This window comes from Pelobates fuscus, chromosome 2 (assembly GCF_036172605.1).
Source record: "Pelobates fuscus isolate aPelFus1 chromosome 2, aPelFus1.pri, whole genome shotgun sequence".
Lineage (NCBI taxonomy): Eukaryota > Metazoa > Chordata > Amphibia > Anura > Pelobatidae > Pelobates > Pelobates fuscus.
The window spans coordinates 172,433,726-172,451,886 of record NC_086318.1 but is presented as its reverse complement, the minus strand read 5'-3'; the positions used below and the strand labels follow the sequence as shown (position 1 = coordinate 172,451,886).

Below are 18,161 nucleotides of genomic sequence, written 5' to 3'. Positions count from 1 at the left end.
AATAAAAAAAGAGAAAGTAAGACAAATCCATATGCTAATGGATTCGGGTTAGCAGGGGAATCCACCCTTGTGTTACATATAATCTAGTTTTAAACATATATCATACTGTAGTAAGGAACAATCTAGTAGTTTGCTGTAGTATTTATGGTGGCATGAGTGTCCTGATGTAAGGAGCCAAACCATAATAGAATATTTAACATCTTACCTGGGTTTGTCTGGGTGCTACTCTCAGTCTTCACTTCCTATGGAGAGTTGGATGCTCCTAAGCAGGGGCTTCCCTTAGCTCTCCTGTAAACTCCCGTGGAACAAATTAACACTACATAAATGTCAATAATAATAATAATTATTATTATTATTGGCTGAGGGTGTCAGCTGATCTAAGTAGAAATCTGATTGCCATTTCGGAGTCAAAACATTTACTTAATATTTTTGGACATCATTTGAAACCAGCTTGCATTTTTGGACCAGCAGCAGTAACACTGTAACAAACAGTAATACATTAAAATATAGATATAATTCAATCTATACAATATATAGGTAGAGAGAAAATCATTTCAAATAAGTATACCCCCCACTTGTCAATCAATTCTTATCTATAGAGACAGTATAGATATTTATGCCTAAGAAGTTACTAACTGTAGAGAGTAGTATAACTTTCCTGCAGGCTTTTATCCTGCTCTCTGCAAGAGCAAAAGTGCAGTGGTTGCTATGGTTACTTATAGCTGTTGCTACTAGCGCTGGCAAAGGATAATTGGAGTGGAGTGACTGATGCCCCTCTGTTCTGATATGAATGTTCAGGCCAAAGTCTTTTGGCATAATTGAAGAGGATTACACTGCTTGGGAAAGCATCGTCAAACATGGTAAGTAAGGAGACAGTCAGGACACCCACAGAGCTTCAGAAATTGTGATGTTGGGCCTAAGATAATTATTTTTTATTTATTTATCAGGGTGATCGATGACTCCCCATTCATTTGTCTTTGTATTGACTTCAGTTAGAAGTGTGCTATTGGTCCTTAATCAAGGTCTAGCACAGAGTAAAAAGTGTATTTTAATACCCTTACACTACTAAGTGTAATTAATCCACATACCTTCACTATGTAATGAACTTCACAGTGAAGATTATTTGTGTCATAATAACTGACATCATTACTTAACCCCTTAAGGACTGGACTTTTTTTGCGATGTTGTACATTTGCGACAGGCATCTTTTTGACACTTTTGTGGTGTTTGTGTTTAGCTGTAATTTTCCGCTCTCTCATTTACTGTTCCCATACAAATTATATATTGTTTTTTTCAGGACAAAAGGGTCTTTCTTTACATACCATTATTTATATAATCTCATGTAATTTAATTTAAAAAAAATGAAAAAATATGATAAAAAATTGAAAAAAAAACGTGTTTTTTGACTTTTACTTGGAAAATCTTTTACTCATCTACAAAAGCGAATGAAAAAAACTGCTAAATAGATTCAAAATGTTGTCCTGAGTTTAAAAATACCCAGTGTTTACATGATTTTTTGCTTTTTTTTTTGCAAGTTATAGGGCTATAGGTACAAGTAGGATATGGCGGTTTCAAAACATACATTTTAAAAATGTATCACTTGTGACATTGTAACACTATTATCTGTCATAAATCTCTGGAAAACACTCCACATGTATATATATTTTTTTAAAGTAGACAGCCCAGGGTATTTATCTAAGTATATTTTGACACTTTCTATGCATCCATTTTACCACCAGTCAATGCCAAACTTCACATAGGTATTTTTTTTTCTTTTTTTTTTCACATACATTGCCATTCAGGTATAAACTTACAGATCCTGTTATGTCTTGCTGCCAAAAAACACACTAATATATGTTCAGCAACATCTCCCGAGTACAGTGATACCACCCATGCATAGGCTTGTTGAGTTGTTTGGGGGCTAAAAGGCCCAATTTGGTAGGTGCGCATATCCATTTTCCAACTTGGAATTTTGACATGTAGTGAACCGGCGCACATGTCCTATTTGGGACATTTGTAAAGCCGGCCAATGTATTTTACCCCCACCAAACCATATATTTTTGGAAAGTAGACACCATAGGGTGTTTCAAATGGTGGTTTTTTAACACTTTCCATGCACTAATTCTACCACCAGACTTTGTCAAACATTTAGGTAGTCCTTTTTTGTGTGTTTTTTTCACACACATTGTACTTTAGGCATGAATTAACAGATCGTGTTATGTGTCACTGCCAAACAACACGCCAATATGTGTTCAGCAACATCTCCTGAGTACAGTGATATCACCCATGCATAGGTTTGCTGGGTTGTTTGGGGGCTAAAAGGCCACAATCGAGACTTGTGCATATCAGTTTTTCAACTTCATATATAGGTATGCTTGGCCTATCTTCAGTTTGGCATATTTTTGCATCCCCCAGGTAATGTTAACATCATGAAAGTTAATATTTTTATAAAGTAGACATTCCAGGGTATTGTATATGAGGTGTTTTCACATCCTTCCCCCAACCATTGTGCTAAACAAATTTCAGAGAACGTGCATGGTGGTAATTTTTGAATTCTGCTTTTTATGCACACGTCATCTGGTTTTGGCCAGCCAGTTATATGTTACTACCATAAAACTTGTTTAACCAAATGTGCAGGTATCAAATGCACCTTTAGCAGCATTCTCTAAACTAACTCCTGCAAAAAGAATCTAAGTGGAGATTTGGGGGAAGGAAACTGACTAACTATAATGTGCTGCTTTCAAAAGAAAAAAAAAACAGTGCAAAGGGGTGTCTGTCGTTTTCCCTTTTTTTATAACAGACCCAGCAACATTTCAGGGGATTTGTGTTTTTTTGCAGTTGGCGGTATCTTAAAAATAAAATGTCTGGACTCCTCTGGCACCGTTGTTGAAACTTCTCCAACCATCTCCATAAATTATTGTGGAAATCAGCTTGAACTGAAATTGGAGAAAGGTGTTTCTTTCTGGATTTATTTTTTTAAAGAGTAAAAATGAATTATGTGTCGCTACTTGCATCAGGTAGATAGCCACCTTTTTATACCAGGTTTTTGTCTTTCTTAAGACAAGATATGGCTGCGTCAGCTAATCAGCCAATTAAACACCCCCATGTGCATTTTATAAGCCCTGATGCAAACAGGTTTGGTCTGTACTCTGCCTCGGACAGTGACGTCTGACATGCTTTCGTCATGGATGGTGGTTAGTATATTAACATCCTTCCTGTCCTTAAATTTTATTGCAAGCACTTTAGCTTTGTGCAGACCTTTACATTCACTTTTTTTTTTTTTTTGGCCTCTATAAAAGGTCTGGGAAAATCCTTGGCATATCTTCTCACAATGCCACAGGCCAGTATCTAGAAACCCTAAAGAGTTTGAAACAAACGGACAATGCTATAAAAGTTGTCCACATAAAGGTGGTAACTCTTATTGAACAAGGGGATCAGTAAGTCAAAAACAAGTTTCCCACTTGTCCCCAGAGAGTCAGTACAGCCAGGAGGGTCCAGTTGACCATATTTCCCCTCATATATACGAAAGGCAAATGAATAGCCACTTTCGCTCTCGCACAGTTTGTAGAATTTTACGCCATACCTAAAGCGCTTTGAGAGGATGTATTGTTTGTATCCTAATCTGCCTTTATTTTTCATTAACGATTCATCAATAGATAAAAAAATTTGTGGAGTATAAACTTCAGTAAATTTGTGCTGAAGATGGTCTACCAGTGGGCGTATTTTATGAAGCCTATCATATTGAGTGTGATCTCTGGGGTGACAGAGGGTATTTTCATTGAAATGTAAGTATCTCAGCAGCAGCTCATATCTTGTTCTAGACATGGTTTGAGAGTACACTGGACTAGAACAGATTGGGTTGGTGCTCCAGTAATAGATGGCTTCTTTATAATCCCCATGAGAATTGTAAGAGCCCAGAATTTTTTAAGTTCAGCGACATCTGTGGGATGCCAAGCACGCTCCTCCCTGACTGCATAGCTATCTGGATTGGTATCAATAAATTGGGTAGCATATAAATTAGTCTGGGGAGCAATCTCCTCCCAGATGGTATCCCCTAAAAATAGCTCCATATATTGCATAGGGGAGAAGTCATCCACATTGACATTAATGCCTGTGTTGGCACTAAAAGGGGGGATTTTGGGCTCAGCTGACTGTGGAGAAACCCGTTCCTCCTCCACATTCGGCGTAGCAGAGAAAGCACAGCTTCTTTTTGCAGCTGGCTCACACACAGATGACATGTCACTAGATGTGTCAGAAAACTGACCTGGGTCAAAATCGGACGCAGTGTCAGTGGCGTCAGAGTCTGACTAACACAGAGTTACTAACACACAATTTTTTTTTTTATACTAAAAACAGACTAAAACTGATAAAAACAAACTAAATGAGACTAAAACTTCCGTTAGCAGCAATCTGTAAACTAACTCCTGCAAAAAGAATCTAACTGGAGATTTGGGGGAAGGATACTGACTAACAGAAATTTGCCACTTTCAAAATAAAAAAAATAAAAAAATCAGGAACAAGTATTATAAAAATGTATTTTCTGTGTGGTAGACCTTAAAACATGCTCCGATACACAGTCCAGGTTTTGTAGGGCAATCGGGACAGTGAAAAGGGGTGTCTGTCCTTTTCCCTTTTTTATAACAGACCCGGCAACGTTTCTGGGGATTTCTTTTTTTTGGTGTTGGCGGTATCTTAAAAATAAAATGTCTGGGCTCCTCTTGCACCGTTGTTGGTACTTGACCATCTCCATAAATTATTGTGGAAATCAGCTTGAGCTGAAATTGGTGAAAGGTGGTTCTTCCTGGATTAATTTTTTTAAAGAGTAAAAATGAATTATGTGTTGCTACTTGCAACAGGTAAATAGCCACCTTTTTATACCAGGCTTTTGTCTTTCTTAAGATAAGATAAGGCTGCATTAGCTGATCAGCGTATAAATTAGTCTGGGAAACAATCTCCTCCCAGATGGTATCCCCTAAAAATAGCTCCATATATTGTGTAGGGGAGAAGTCAACCACATTCACATTAATGCCTGCGTTGGCACTAAAAGGGGGGATGTTGGGCTCAGCTGACTGTGGAGGTACCCAGTCCTCCTCCACATTTGGCGTAGCAGGGGGAGCACAGCTTCTTTTAGCAGCTGGCTCACACACAGATGACGACATGTCACTAGATGTGCTGCTAAACTGACCTGGGTCAAAATCGGACGCAGTGTCAGTGGCGTCAGAGTCTGACGCCAAGAAGGCATATGCCTCCTCCAAGCTGTACATGCGCTGCATGTTTCACACTAACAGACTAAACTAACAAAATACTAAACACAATTTTTTTTTTATATATATTTTTTTTTTTTTTTTTTTTTAACACTAAAACAGACTAAAACAGACTAAAACAGTAATCCCTAAACTAACTCCTGTTACAAAAATCTAATGGAGATTTGGGGGAAGGAAACCGACTGACTACGACAGACTACGACAGACTACGACAGACTACGACAGTCTAAGACAGTCTAAGACAATCTAAGACACAGATCTTTAAAATAAAGTTAACCCTTAAGGGCAAAAAAAAAAATACAGACAGTACCAATGCACTGTCTGTAACAGATCTGGCAGGGAAGGGGTTAAAAAGGGATTTTTTTTTTCACTACAGATACTTTTGACAACTCTGGAACAACTGCTGCAACAATATATCACGATCTCTGTCTCTCTCGCCTCACAAAACGCTACAGAGGGGAGAGAGGCAGAGATCAGTGTCAAAGTGAGTGTTTGTAACACCCACTTTGACACCAGCCAATTGTGAGCGATCGCGGATCGCTCACATGCCGCAATTGGCTGTTACTATCTGCCTGGGATGCCAGGCAGATAGTAACAACGTGATTTCGGCGGAAGTTTTCGCCGATCGCTCCTGCCGCCCGTTTTCCGTTAGGACGGTTCAGGACCGTCCTCGGTCGGCAACGCAAAAATGCCGAGGACGGTCCTGAACCGTCCTGCGTCCTGAAGGGGTTAAAGACTAGCTTTTATGACACTAGCAATACACACCAGTTTTAAAAATAAAGACAAGGGATAAATAGTCTTCATGGGGACATTATTATTATTATTATAGATATGGTAATAATAACATGGCATATAACCAACAGCTGTAATGATTTTAAGCAACCTAACATATTATGCAGCCAGAAGTTTCTAATTATGGCCTCAATTTAATATTTTTGAATAAGCTTTTTAAATAAGTTAATATTTTTGGATACACTTATAAAATTATTTAATATTTTGTAATATTTTGCTAGTTCTTTATATATTGATATATATCGATATTTTATTATTTTAAAAAAAATAATTTACTTTAAAAAATATTAAATTGAGACCTATAAATGGATAGAAAGGGATCACCAAAGAAAACTGTTGAATGAATACTGCATTACATATTAGACTGGCACACAGTCTTTTGTAGGGCTAGCTTCCATTACGATGTATAAATAAAAGTTATCAGTTCTCCAAGATTCTGGGTTTGTGATCATTAAGGTAACATGAAGGGCTGATTGTTCCTTTAGAGGAACTATGTGAAGTACAGGGCCAATCAGGATGACATCACAGGCAGAAAGAGAGGTTATAGAACAGGAAAGAGAAAATAGACTAATTGAAAGGAAATAGAAAAGTTCCCTGAACTCAGCACTAGCAGGGCTGGGCTGTGTGTGTTTTGACTAAATTGACTCTTTTCCCTCAAAACAACTTCACCTCAATAAAGTTGTTTTAAAGGCTGGGGACCCCTAAAAATTCTGACCATGAGATATTAACACGTAAGATGAACACTGAGCACCTGGCACCACTCATTTGTCATTTTTCTGCTTACCCACTGTAGTGAGCAGAGAAGGAAAATACCGAGAAGCATTGAGTGCCAGTGATTAGCGGTCAGTCACTGGCAACCCATGGTTAGTACAGTACATATTGTTATTAAATGGGTGGCCAATGGGCATTAGTTGATGCTCTCAGCCAACCACCGGTATCCAATACTTCTCAATGATTCCCCTCTCTGCTCACTATGATGTCTGAGTAGAGGAGATATGGGACAGTGCACATGGGCATCCGGAAAGCACCTTAGGTGTCAAACTATTCAAAAAGGCAAGGTAAGGTTACACCCAGGAATTCCAACCCTCAAAACAACAAATGAAAAATGTTTTGAGTGAAGAAAGCCTTTGATAATCTTAGTGACCCATGGCTACCTATTATTTCAAAATCAATATATTTAATGTATATTTGACATTGGATGTAAATGTATAATTTAAATACACTGTACAAATATCAGTTCATCATATTTTTACATAGCAAACCTGCTGGAGTAAGAGTTTTTTAGTTTTAATTTAATTTAGTTGCTGTTTATCCATATTGTTATTAGGTTTACTGTCAACTTGCAAGGATTACAACTTGAGTTGACTTATAAAAAAACATTTGGATGGTCCTTCTGAATATCAGGCTTATTAAAGAAAAATACTTTAAAACCATCACCTGATCACTTTCAGGCATTGAACTAAGACCAGGAGAGCTAACATAAGTTCCTGCTGAGCAATGTCTGTCTCTCCAGAGACAGAAGTGGAGGTGGGAGCAGTGTTTGCAGACCACAGTTAAGAGGTCAAACCATTCAAAAACAGTTTGACTACTTATGGTGAGAGGGTGTCAGGGCACTGCGCATTGTATTGGATATGGTGTCTAGATTGTTCCTTTAAAGCAGTGCTCTTGTATTAGAATTAAGTTGTGTAATTTGCAAGAATGAGTTAATGAGCACATATACATCAATGTCATTCTTTTTTATGAATAAAATGTATATATTTACTTTTATACACGGTCTGTCTAATCTATATGTCTGTCTATCTTGTGCAATTCTTATTATACAAACTGTGTACTTACTTTTCCGAGTTAAAAAGATTTGTGACACTTTGTGTATATTTTTGGTACTCTTCCCACTCCTTAATGCTATGTTCTGTCACTAATTCATCTGTTGACACTCTTGGAATATTCATCTTTTCAGCAAAGGCATTTGCTCCCTCCCCAGTCAGCATAGCGTGCGGTGTCTAGAAAACACACATATTATATCAAACATTATTTAAACATAATTATCGTCTCTGTTATAATAGAGGAATACATTGTACTATATCCTGAACACATACTATAGGATATTATAGTGGTTAGAGAAAACATTTTAATAATTTGCCAGGATACAAATCTTCCGCATGGATATATATATATATATATATATATATATATATATATTTATTTCACGCTGGGTCCCGCACTCCTGCTCCCAGTCTTGTTTATTGCCTAGGTGCCACTCCGACCTCAAAATATGAAATACCTTGTTGGAAGTGCACTCACAGGACTCGATACTGTTGCCAAAAATGTGCCATTTATTCAAGCTTCAAAAGTTGATTACATAGTGTTGACGTTTCAGTCTACTAGAGACTTTTTTCAAGACAATCTAACAACGTGACTCATTGCATTTAAATATACACTGTGATTGTATACTGATCGCTCCAGTCCAGTATGTATTCTCTGCTTGGGGAAAACATTTTGTTATGTTTTGTATATATGTAAATAGTTGAGTTTTTTCACTTTAGGTATGTTCAATGGTTTTATTGAATACCATATATATAATTAATTAAACACTTTAGTAATTGGTACCATATGTTATACTCACGATGCACATGATGTAATTGAACCTCGTTAGTGTTCCTTTACCCTCCAATCAACAGTTCACAGTGTATATTTAAATGCAATAAGTCACGTTGTTAGATTGTCTTGAAAAAAGTCCCTAGTGGACTATGTAATCAACTTTTGAAGCTTAAATAAATGGCACATTTTTGGCAACAGTATCGAGTCCTGTGAGTGCACTTCCAACAAGGTATTTTTTATTTATATATATATATGTATATATATATATATATATATATATATATATATATATATATATATATATATATATATATACACACATACATTGAAGTCTTTTTTGTAACAAATTAGATATTAAATAAATCTCTCTCAATGGTGACATTGGTTCAACAAAAGAGCATTCAAAAGTTAATTCTCTTATTAATTCCATTTTTCTCTGTCTCTTGTCAGGGAGAGATTACACTGAGGTAAACATTGTTTAGTCTAATGTGTTTAGATTTATTTATCAACTTGACAATAGTTCCATATATGTGCAAAGTAAACCATTACATCATATTTTCAGAAATGCTTGATCTGTGTTTTACTAAACAATTTTCTGAATATCAGGCTTTAAAGTGAATAGAATCGTAAGAATTATTCACCCGTTTATTATACTCTGATTGTAGTTATTCATGAAATAAATATTTAAGACATACAACAGCATGCAATTACATAACAGCGTGAGTCATTACTTTGAAGAAACATAATAACACAACCTGTGATTCAGATGTCTCAGTATAGGGGTAATTAGTAATAATTCCTATTGTAAGGAAATATTAAGGACAATAAATAAATTGGAGTCTAATTTAAATTATACATAAAACACAACTGGTAAATTTGGGTGGATTCTAGATTAAACTGCATAATGACTCAAAAGGTTCAAACAGATACATTTGAAAAACTGTCAAGTTGAATTTATCTTCCAAATTATCCATTATATAATACATTTTGTACACAAGAATTCAATTAATCACTGTCCACCATTTAATAAATGCACTATTTTATTAATATGCGTATAATAGATTAGTAACCAACCTTGGAAAGAAACTATAATGATGCACATAAACATATAACAATTATTTACCAATTGCCAAACTACATAATAAGTTAAGTACTTAATAAACAGGATTATTAAGAAATGGGGTTTCTTCCCTAAAAAAATGATTCTATAAAAAAATACATTTATGAATTTCCAGGGGAAGTATTCCAAGCATATGAAACCAATTCAGAAGTTAAAGAATAGTTTGCCAGGTTCATGACTTTTCATGAGATTTTGTGGTAAGTTCAGCATAGTCACATGATTTCAATCATTGTTAAATATAAATAAAATGTAAAATAGCAGTGTTATTTAAATTATACATATTCTATATTTATTTATATTCAAATTAGGTTGTTTTTATAACACTGACGTCTTTACATGGGCAGCTTTCCCACCTTGTACCAGGTTTAATCTATTAATCTAACCAGAAAAACTTCTTTAACCCCTTAGTGACCAGACCGTTTTTTAATTTTCTCACGGTTAAGGACCAGGGCTCCTTTTACATTTCTGCAGGGTTAGAAACATAGAATGTGACAGAAGATAAGAACCATTCGGCCCATCTAGTCTGCCCAATTTTCTAAATACTTTCATTAGTCCCTTGCCTTATCTTATAGTTAGGATAGCATTTGTGTTTAGCTGTAATTTTCCTCTTCCTCATTTACTGTACCCACACATATTATTTACCGTTTTTCTCGCCATTAAATGTTTTTTCTAAATATACCATTATTTTTTATCATATCATATAATTTACTAAAACATTTTGTATAAAATATGACGAAAAAAAACAAACAAAAAAACCACACACTTTTTTGAACTTTGACCCCTAAAATCTGTTGCGCATCTACAACTGCCAAGAAACACCCATGCTACATAGTGTCAAAATTTTGTGTTAAATTGTTTTATTTTGTATGCATAACATTGTCACATATAGAACAGGTTTAAGGTAGAGATGCTTGTTTGCTTACGCAGAGGCATAGGTTGCTTAAGTGGACTAAACTTATACAGCAAATTTCACATTGATTCCAGCCTGAATAATGATATGGCATTGGCAACATTTAAAGGTAAACATTGTGCCCACGCAGGGGCGGTTATGCTCATTCAAAAAGCAGTTAGGGTTGTGGGATTGATACATCAACAATCTTGTAACGGGTTGCCTGTGCAGAGGCTGTTATCACGTGATCCCAGTTGTCCCTGAGATTGGTAGTTTCATCTTTTTTTTTTTTACTCCAGTTGGGGGGCAGGTGGGGGGGAAGGTGGTATGGCTATTGTGTCATGTGAAGTTCCTGGTCGCCTACTGTGCTCTGATGTTTTATAGAATCGTTCAACTTTGCTGAGAATAGAATAGCTACTCCTCTTTTCTTTTTCTCCTTAAAAGATGAATAAATGGAGAGAGGAAAAATCTTTAAGCTTATATATTTTTTCATCTGCTTGTCGCCATTGGGTCTCTTGAATACATATAATATGAGCATTTTCTATTTTCATGCGGTCAACTAAGATTCTCCTTTTTTGAGGCGAATTGAATCCCTGAGCATTAATGGAAACAATATTTAACATTATGCTATCTGATTTTGAAAAACCACACATCTAGGCATACAGAATTCTATCCTTGTAATATCAATGTGTGTCCTATATTTAGAGCACAAGTACCTTCTATTTGATATCATAACCTCAAAAGAAAAAGTTAAAACCGCCACAGGAATTCCCGACTCAGTTATCCAGTGCAACACTTACTGATTCAATTTTACCTGAAGACAAGGCATTAATACAATAAAAAAAACGACCCTATAAGGAAGTCTGGAAGAATCAATGAATTATCCCGCCTCATTTGGCCTTCCACCGTAATCCTATTCAATGATCAATCTTAATGCTATGTTACCTCTGTGAGAGAGTTGTAACAGCTAATCTCATAAACCATTTAAAGTTTCCCCTTTAGAGAGAGGTAGAATATTTTTTATTTTTTTTTTAATTCCCACCACACAAAATTTTGAAAATTATCATTCTGGCCTAAATTATCCTACTTATTGTCGTACTTTTATTGCAATTTGTGTTTGAAGTTATCTTTACCCTTTTATGTGTCTTGTGTAAACATTATTTTATATATCGACAGTCAATGTTCCTATATCCGGTGTTTATTCTCTCTTATTCTATTTCCTTCTTCCCCTTTACCCTCCTTTTCCTTACAGCTGTGTATTATTCATAAGCCTATAAAAAAAAAGCACTCTTACATGGATTGTCGAGCTTATCATCCTGCTTTAAATTGTATACAGTGATTAGTGCTTATAGTCATTTTTATCATCTTATGTGACTTATATAAAAATTGCTTAACATATCATTTATCTGTAATTATTTTAAATTGTCCTTACATTTGTTTTTTAAATCTATATGGTTTTCGTGAGTTATACAATTATAATAATATTTTAAATCTAATTTACTCATAAGATATTCCAAGTAATCCCTTATATTAATTTGTCAATGTGCATAATAACGTGAAATATCCCTCTTTCAAAAATTGTGATACTTCGAGGGGAGGAACTAAAAGAAAAAATAAAGAAAAAATAAATAAAGAAAGAAAAACAAACATAGTCCCCATCCTGTGTTCTTTATAACTTTTTGCTTTTCTTTCAGTTTCCTTACTGCCTCTTAACTCAATTCAGAATTCAGTTCCTTGAACCACTTGGATAGAGCTAGTGTATCTGAAAATGCACATGTCTTTGCCTCATAAGAGGCAATAATTTTACATGGGTATCTCCAGGCATAACGAATGTTCCTTTGTTGTAAGATTTCCATATGAGTTGAGAATGGCTTTCTTTTCATCCTGGTATAATATGACAGATCAGGAAAAATAGAGATGTAATTGTATGGTTCCTTGAGTCTGATCACTCGTGCTGCTTTCAAGACTTGTTCTTTCACTTTATAAGATGTACAACAGATAAGAACATCTCTTGGTGAACGTTCCACAATGTTAGATGGTTTCATTGCTCTGTGACACCGTTCTAAAGCGTTTAGGGGATTTGTTAATTGAATGCCCAATTGTAGAAATAGATCTAAAATAAATTCATTCAGTTTATTGTTTGCTATTGTTTCTGAAATTCTGCTAAATCTTAAATTATTGCATCGCGATCTGTCTTCAAGATCTGCTAATTTAAATTCTAAATCTGCTATTTTCTTTTTTGAGCTTTCCTGTGAGTCTTCTAGTTGGGCTTGTTGGTATACCAAGGATTCTATTTTTTTTTTCATTCATCTTAACTTTTTTTCTCGATCAATAAGAGTTACGTTCTGAATTCTGTGAGACCAGTTTGAATTTAATTTTTAATTTTATCTAGTTGACGTTCAAAACATGCATCCAGGTATTTGTGTAAATAATCCTGAATGATCTCCTTTGGAAGCTGTTTAGTAGATATAATCTTTGGTGTCATTGATTCTGTTTCTTTACCTGCTTATATCGAAATATCCATTTCTTTCTGATGATCTGTTTCTTGTCTTTGTAAATGAGGTGGAGTAAAAAAGGATAGCCGCTTTTCTGTCTTATTCTCCTGTTTTTTTTCCTTCTCCTTCTTTAGAAGTTGCTTGTTTTCTTGGGCTTTTTTTGGAGCCATAATAAATGAATCGAAGCAAAATACCTTACGTTGTCTCAATAAGGGGTAAAACTCTTGGCTCTTTCTTTTCTGAGTCTTCCACTGCTTGCTGCTTTTAAAGGGATTAACAATTCAACACTAACCCCTAAGGCTTTAATAATATATGTGCTATTGCTTTAAATCTGGATCCTCACTTGCATCTTTTCTATTGCTTATCTCTTTGCCTCTCCTTTTTTTTTTTTACTTAGCTTTAGCTTAGTTGTAGTGAAGCAGTCACAGAGCTCGTCTCCAATGATCTGGGTTTAGATTTCTTCTGCTAATCTTTCATCACAGATTCTGCTCTGTTTCTGCATGCTTGGCATTATCTCTTTTTGTATGTTTTTTTCCTTTCTTTTCTTTCTCTCCCTCCTTTTCACTTTTGGGAAGTACGCCACATGGAACGCTGAATGTTACTGCGGATTGCCCCGCGTCCTACGTCATCGCTCCTCCCCCTGTCACCCAAACCATATATTTTTGAATAGTAGATACCCTGGGGTATTTAAAATGGTGGTATTTTAAAACTTTCCATGCACTAATTCTACCACCAGGCTTTGTCAAACGTTTGGGTAGTCATTTTTTTGTGTTATTTTTATCACACATTTTACTTTAGTAATGGATTCCCAGCTCCTGGTAGGTGTTACTGCCAAAGAACACCCCAATATGTGTTCAGCAACATCTCCTGCGTACAGTGATACCACCCATGTACAGGTGTGTCGGGTTCTCTGGGGGCTAAAATACCTTATTTGGAGGGTGTGCATTCCAGTTTTCCAACTTGGAATTTTCATAGCTGGCCATCATGCACCCATGTCCCATTTGTGAAATTTTTAAAGCCGGCCAATGTAACTTACTCCCATCAAACCACTGCCAAAGAACACCCCAATATGTGTTCAGCAACATCTCATGAGTACCGTGATACCACCTATGCATAGATTTGTTGGGTTGTTTGGGGGTGCAATGCCAAACGACTGACATGTGTTTTTCAAATTTGACATATCTTCTTTGCCTATCTTCTTTTTGGGGGCCTTTTTAGATATCACAATTTTTTTTCTTGCCACGAGCGTGCATATATTTGAAAAGTTGACACCCCAAGGTATTGTATATGGAGTATTTTGATGCCTTTGATGCAATCGTTTTACTCAAAAAATTTGAGAAAATGTGTGGTGGTAATTTTTCAATTTTCATTTTTACACACACATTTGTGTGTGATTTAGGGGACCGCCTGTTGGTTATTGCAAGAAAACACTCCAGGCTGTTTTCTTCAAGGCCTCATGAGTACACCCATGCCCCCAATGCATAGCTTTGCCAGGATTTTGGGAAGGTTCAGTTACAATTGTATAGTTTGTAATTTGAGTTAAAATTGAGAGTATTTCTTCTGATAGGCCTATCTTTAGTTTGGGGCTTATCACATAACCCAGTTTTATTTATTGCCATGAAAGTGTATATATTTGAAACGTAGACACCCCGAGGTATTGTATGTGGAGTGCTTTGATGCAACCATTCTAGCCCCAAAAATTGGAGAAAGTGTGTAGTGGTAATTTTTCAGTTTTCATTTTTACACGCTTTTGGACTGATTTAGGAGAACCTTTATTGTAAGAAAACACTCCAGGTTGTTTTCTGCAAGGCCTCCTGAGTACACCCATGCCCCCCATACATAGGGTAAACGTAACCAAAAAAAACTGAACAGCAAATGTTAAAAAAAAATAAAAAATGCACCAGTGTGTGGTATCGTTTGAAGCAGTCCCCCTGTCCAGGGCAATCAGGACAGTAATATACAGTATCTTTTCTCTGCCCCCTCTTAAAACAGACTCTACATTTTTGGGGGGGATTCTGCTTTGCCACAATAGAGGGGGATTTTAAAAATAAAATGTGTAGCCCCATCACCGCCTGGGGAGCAGGTGCATCACAGTTCAAAATCCCCAAAATAATTTGGAGCTTAAACTGTAAAAAAAACTCAGTTGCATTCCGGGGTTTGCTTTTTTGAACAACAAAAAGCGTTGTGGATTGCAACCTGCATTAAGTAGATTGCAACATTTTTGTACCAGGCCCTTGTCTTCCGTATAACTAGGTAGGGCTGCAGCAGCTGATCTGCAAGATCAACCCCACCCATATGCCAGTTATAGGCCTTAATGCACACTGGCTTCCTTGTGCTCTCAGCTCTGCCACATACAAAGACCTCCACAGTCCTCTCAGTGTGGATGGTGGTACTTAACTACCAACAGCTCCTCTTGGCGCAGAGCTGAGGTCTCCCCCCTTCGTAGCCGGGTGCGTGCAAGTTCTCCTGGGAAACTTGTGTGATTCTTTTTTATTGTACTGCAAGCTACTGTATCAAAACAATACAATAGCTTGAACAAAGGGACACTTGTATAAACATTGTCTGTATACAAGTGGTACCCTTTGTCCATCAGGGGGAATATCAGGTCCCAGACAATTTTGCCACTGGTTCCCATATGTTCTGGGCAACCTTTCCCTCATACACCCGGAAGGACTGAGTATACCCAGTCTCACTATCACAGAGTTTATACACCTTTACACCATACCTAGAGCGCTTGAAAGGAATATACTGCTTGAATCCCAGCCTTCCCTTATATTTTATCAGGGATTCATCCACACATAAATTCCTTCCAGGTGTATAAGCCTCTGCAAACCTGACAAGTGGGTAATCAGGGGGAGGATTTTATACAGCCTGTCCAACTGGGGATGTTTCCTTGGGGGGCACAGGCTGTTGTCGCTGAAGTGCATGAAATGTAGAATCATTTCATACCTCTTCCTCGATATACACTGGGAGTAAATAGGGGTGGCCCATCAGCATAGTCAATGCCCAGAAATTTTTAAATTATGGCACATCGATGATGGCGCATTGCTGCTTTGCCAAAGAAGAGTCAGGCTTTGCAGCACGGAACTGATCGGCACATAAATTAGTTTGGGCGACAATGTTCCCCAATACATCATCACCCAGAAACATCTCCATAAACTGCTGAGGGATAAATCTTGTGACATCCAAATTGATGCCAGGATTCGCCTCTGGCGATGAGGCACTACCCACTCCTCAGCAGTACTCCCTGCTGGAGCAGCACATCTCCTGGACTAGCAGCCACAGATACATCATAACTAGATACATCACTAGCAGCAGACACTGTATCTAGTGATGCATCTAAGCACCTGGCAGGGTCAAAATCATGGTCGAGTCACACATAGAGGCGTCAGACTCTAACGCAAGGATGGCATATGCCTCCTCAGCGCTATACGACCTCTATGACATGATCACAATCACTTTACTAAGTGATCTGTCACAAAAAAACACAAAAAAATGAATCACCCCAAAAAATGCACAGACAGCAAAATAAGTGCTGCTCTGCAAGAGCCGGTGATCTATACACTGATAGGACTAGGAATATTTTGAAAAGTACAGTATATAAAAAAAAAAAAAAAACAGCATCCCCCTCTACTAAATCCCAGTCCCCCCCCTATACTAAATCCCAGTCCTCCCCCTATACTAAATCCCAGTCTCCCCCTCTAGCCAACAAGCAGACTCCACTCATATTGCCGCAGGCCCTATGCTACTCCGGAGTCCGGCCTCTGGTATACCCCTAGTGGCGCTGTCTGCACCCTGTGCCAAAGCAGACCCTCAGGCTACTTCTTGAAACCCTGTGAAGGTGGAGCACGTCAACGTCACGTCCTGGAGGTGCCTTTGTGCACCTCCAGGAACTCCACTGTCCAGTTGCGGCCATCGCAACACTGACCGACACACACACACACAGACACACTCACTGACAGACACACATACACACACACACAGACACACTTACTCACAGACACATACACACTCACTCACTGATGGACACACACAGACACACATTTAAACATTGTTGCACACACTCACATCATTCCCTGGGGTCCAGTGGGGATCTTCATTTGGGAGGTCTCCTTCCGGCTCCTCACTGCTCCTTTGCACGCAGTTTAGATGACTACAGGCGTCGCACGCAAGGGAGCAGTGAGGAGCAGGAAGACTGAGCTCCCTTGCTGCCACAAGCATCCTGCTTCCTCCCTGGCCGGGTAAATTTCTGCAGAGTAGGCACCTGCAATGTGGAGAAAGCAGGTACCTACTTGGCTTTAACAGTAAGCATGTACATGCGGCTCGCAGGGCCACAAAGATGTCCATTGTGGGCCGCATGCGAGTTTGACATGCTTGCTCTACTCACTAAGCTGTAATATGTTTACACCTAGCACGAACTACTTCTTTAATCTAAAAGATATGCTGTTGTCGTTACATGCCTTGTGTACTAGATATGATTTTACTGTTGACTTTAAAAGGTATGACATGCTATCCTTGTTCTTGCACAGCACAACAAAAATAAAGAATTGAAAAAAAAATATATATAGTGCAGATGGTAATTAAATTGTGTACTGTTTGGTAATACAGACAAATTGCTATGTTATTGGAAGAAGTATCAATTTTACATCAACACTGGCCCTGCCATGTTACTATGTCATCACATTCAATTGGAAAAAAAATGTGTTGCCTAGAATATAGGTAGGCAAGGAGTTGTATTCATGTTTTGACACCAGGTATGTTTATTTAAGCAATGCTGGATCAGATAGCCTCATCAACTAATAAAGAAGCCTTACATAAAATTAGATGCACAGAGCTGATATTTGTCTCACCAGCTATGCGGTACCTTGTTACAAGGTTAGTGTAATTAGCTGGATTTTCTAGTCACACTGATATTTTGTTATGACAACACAGCATATTATTAGTCTCATATACCTCATCTTTAGGAGAGAACATATCTCCACGCCCCTTCTGGATAAGTATAG

At 37.3% G+C, this 18,161-nt stretch overlaps 1 protein-coding gene across 2 annotated transcripts in view; it reads right to left on the bottom strand.

The window, feature by feature from the left end:
• Window positions 1-18,161, bottom strand: part of LOC134586975 (isoaspartyl peptidase/L-asparaginase-like) — a 100,238-nt gene that overhangs the window by 29,354 nt on the left and 52,723 nt on the right. For both annotated transcript variants that reach the window (XM_063442961.1, XM_063442962.1), the window contains exon 4: window positions 7,893-8,056. In XM_063442961.1, coding sequence (XP_063299031.1) covers window positions 7,893-8,056 — 164 coding nt within the window. The remainder of the gene's footprint in view (window positions 1-7,892; window positions 8,057-18,161) is intronic.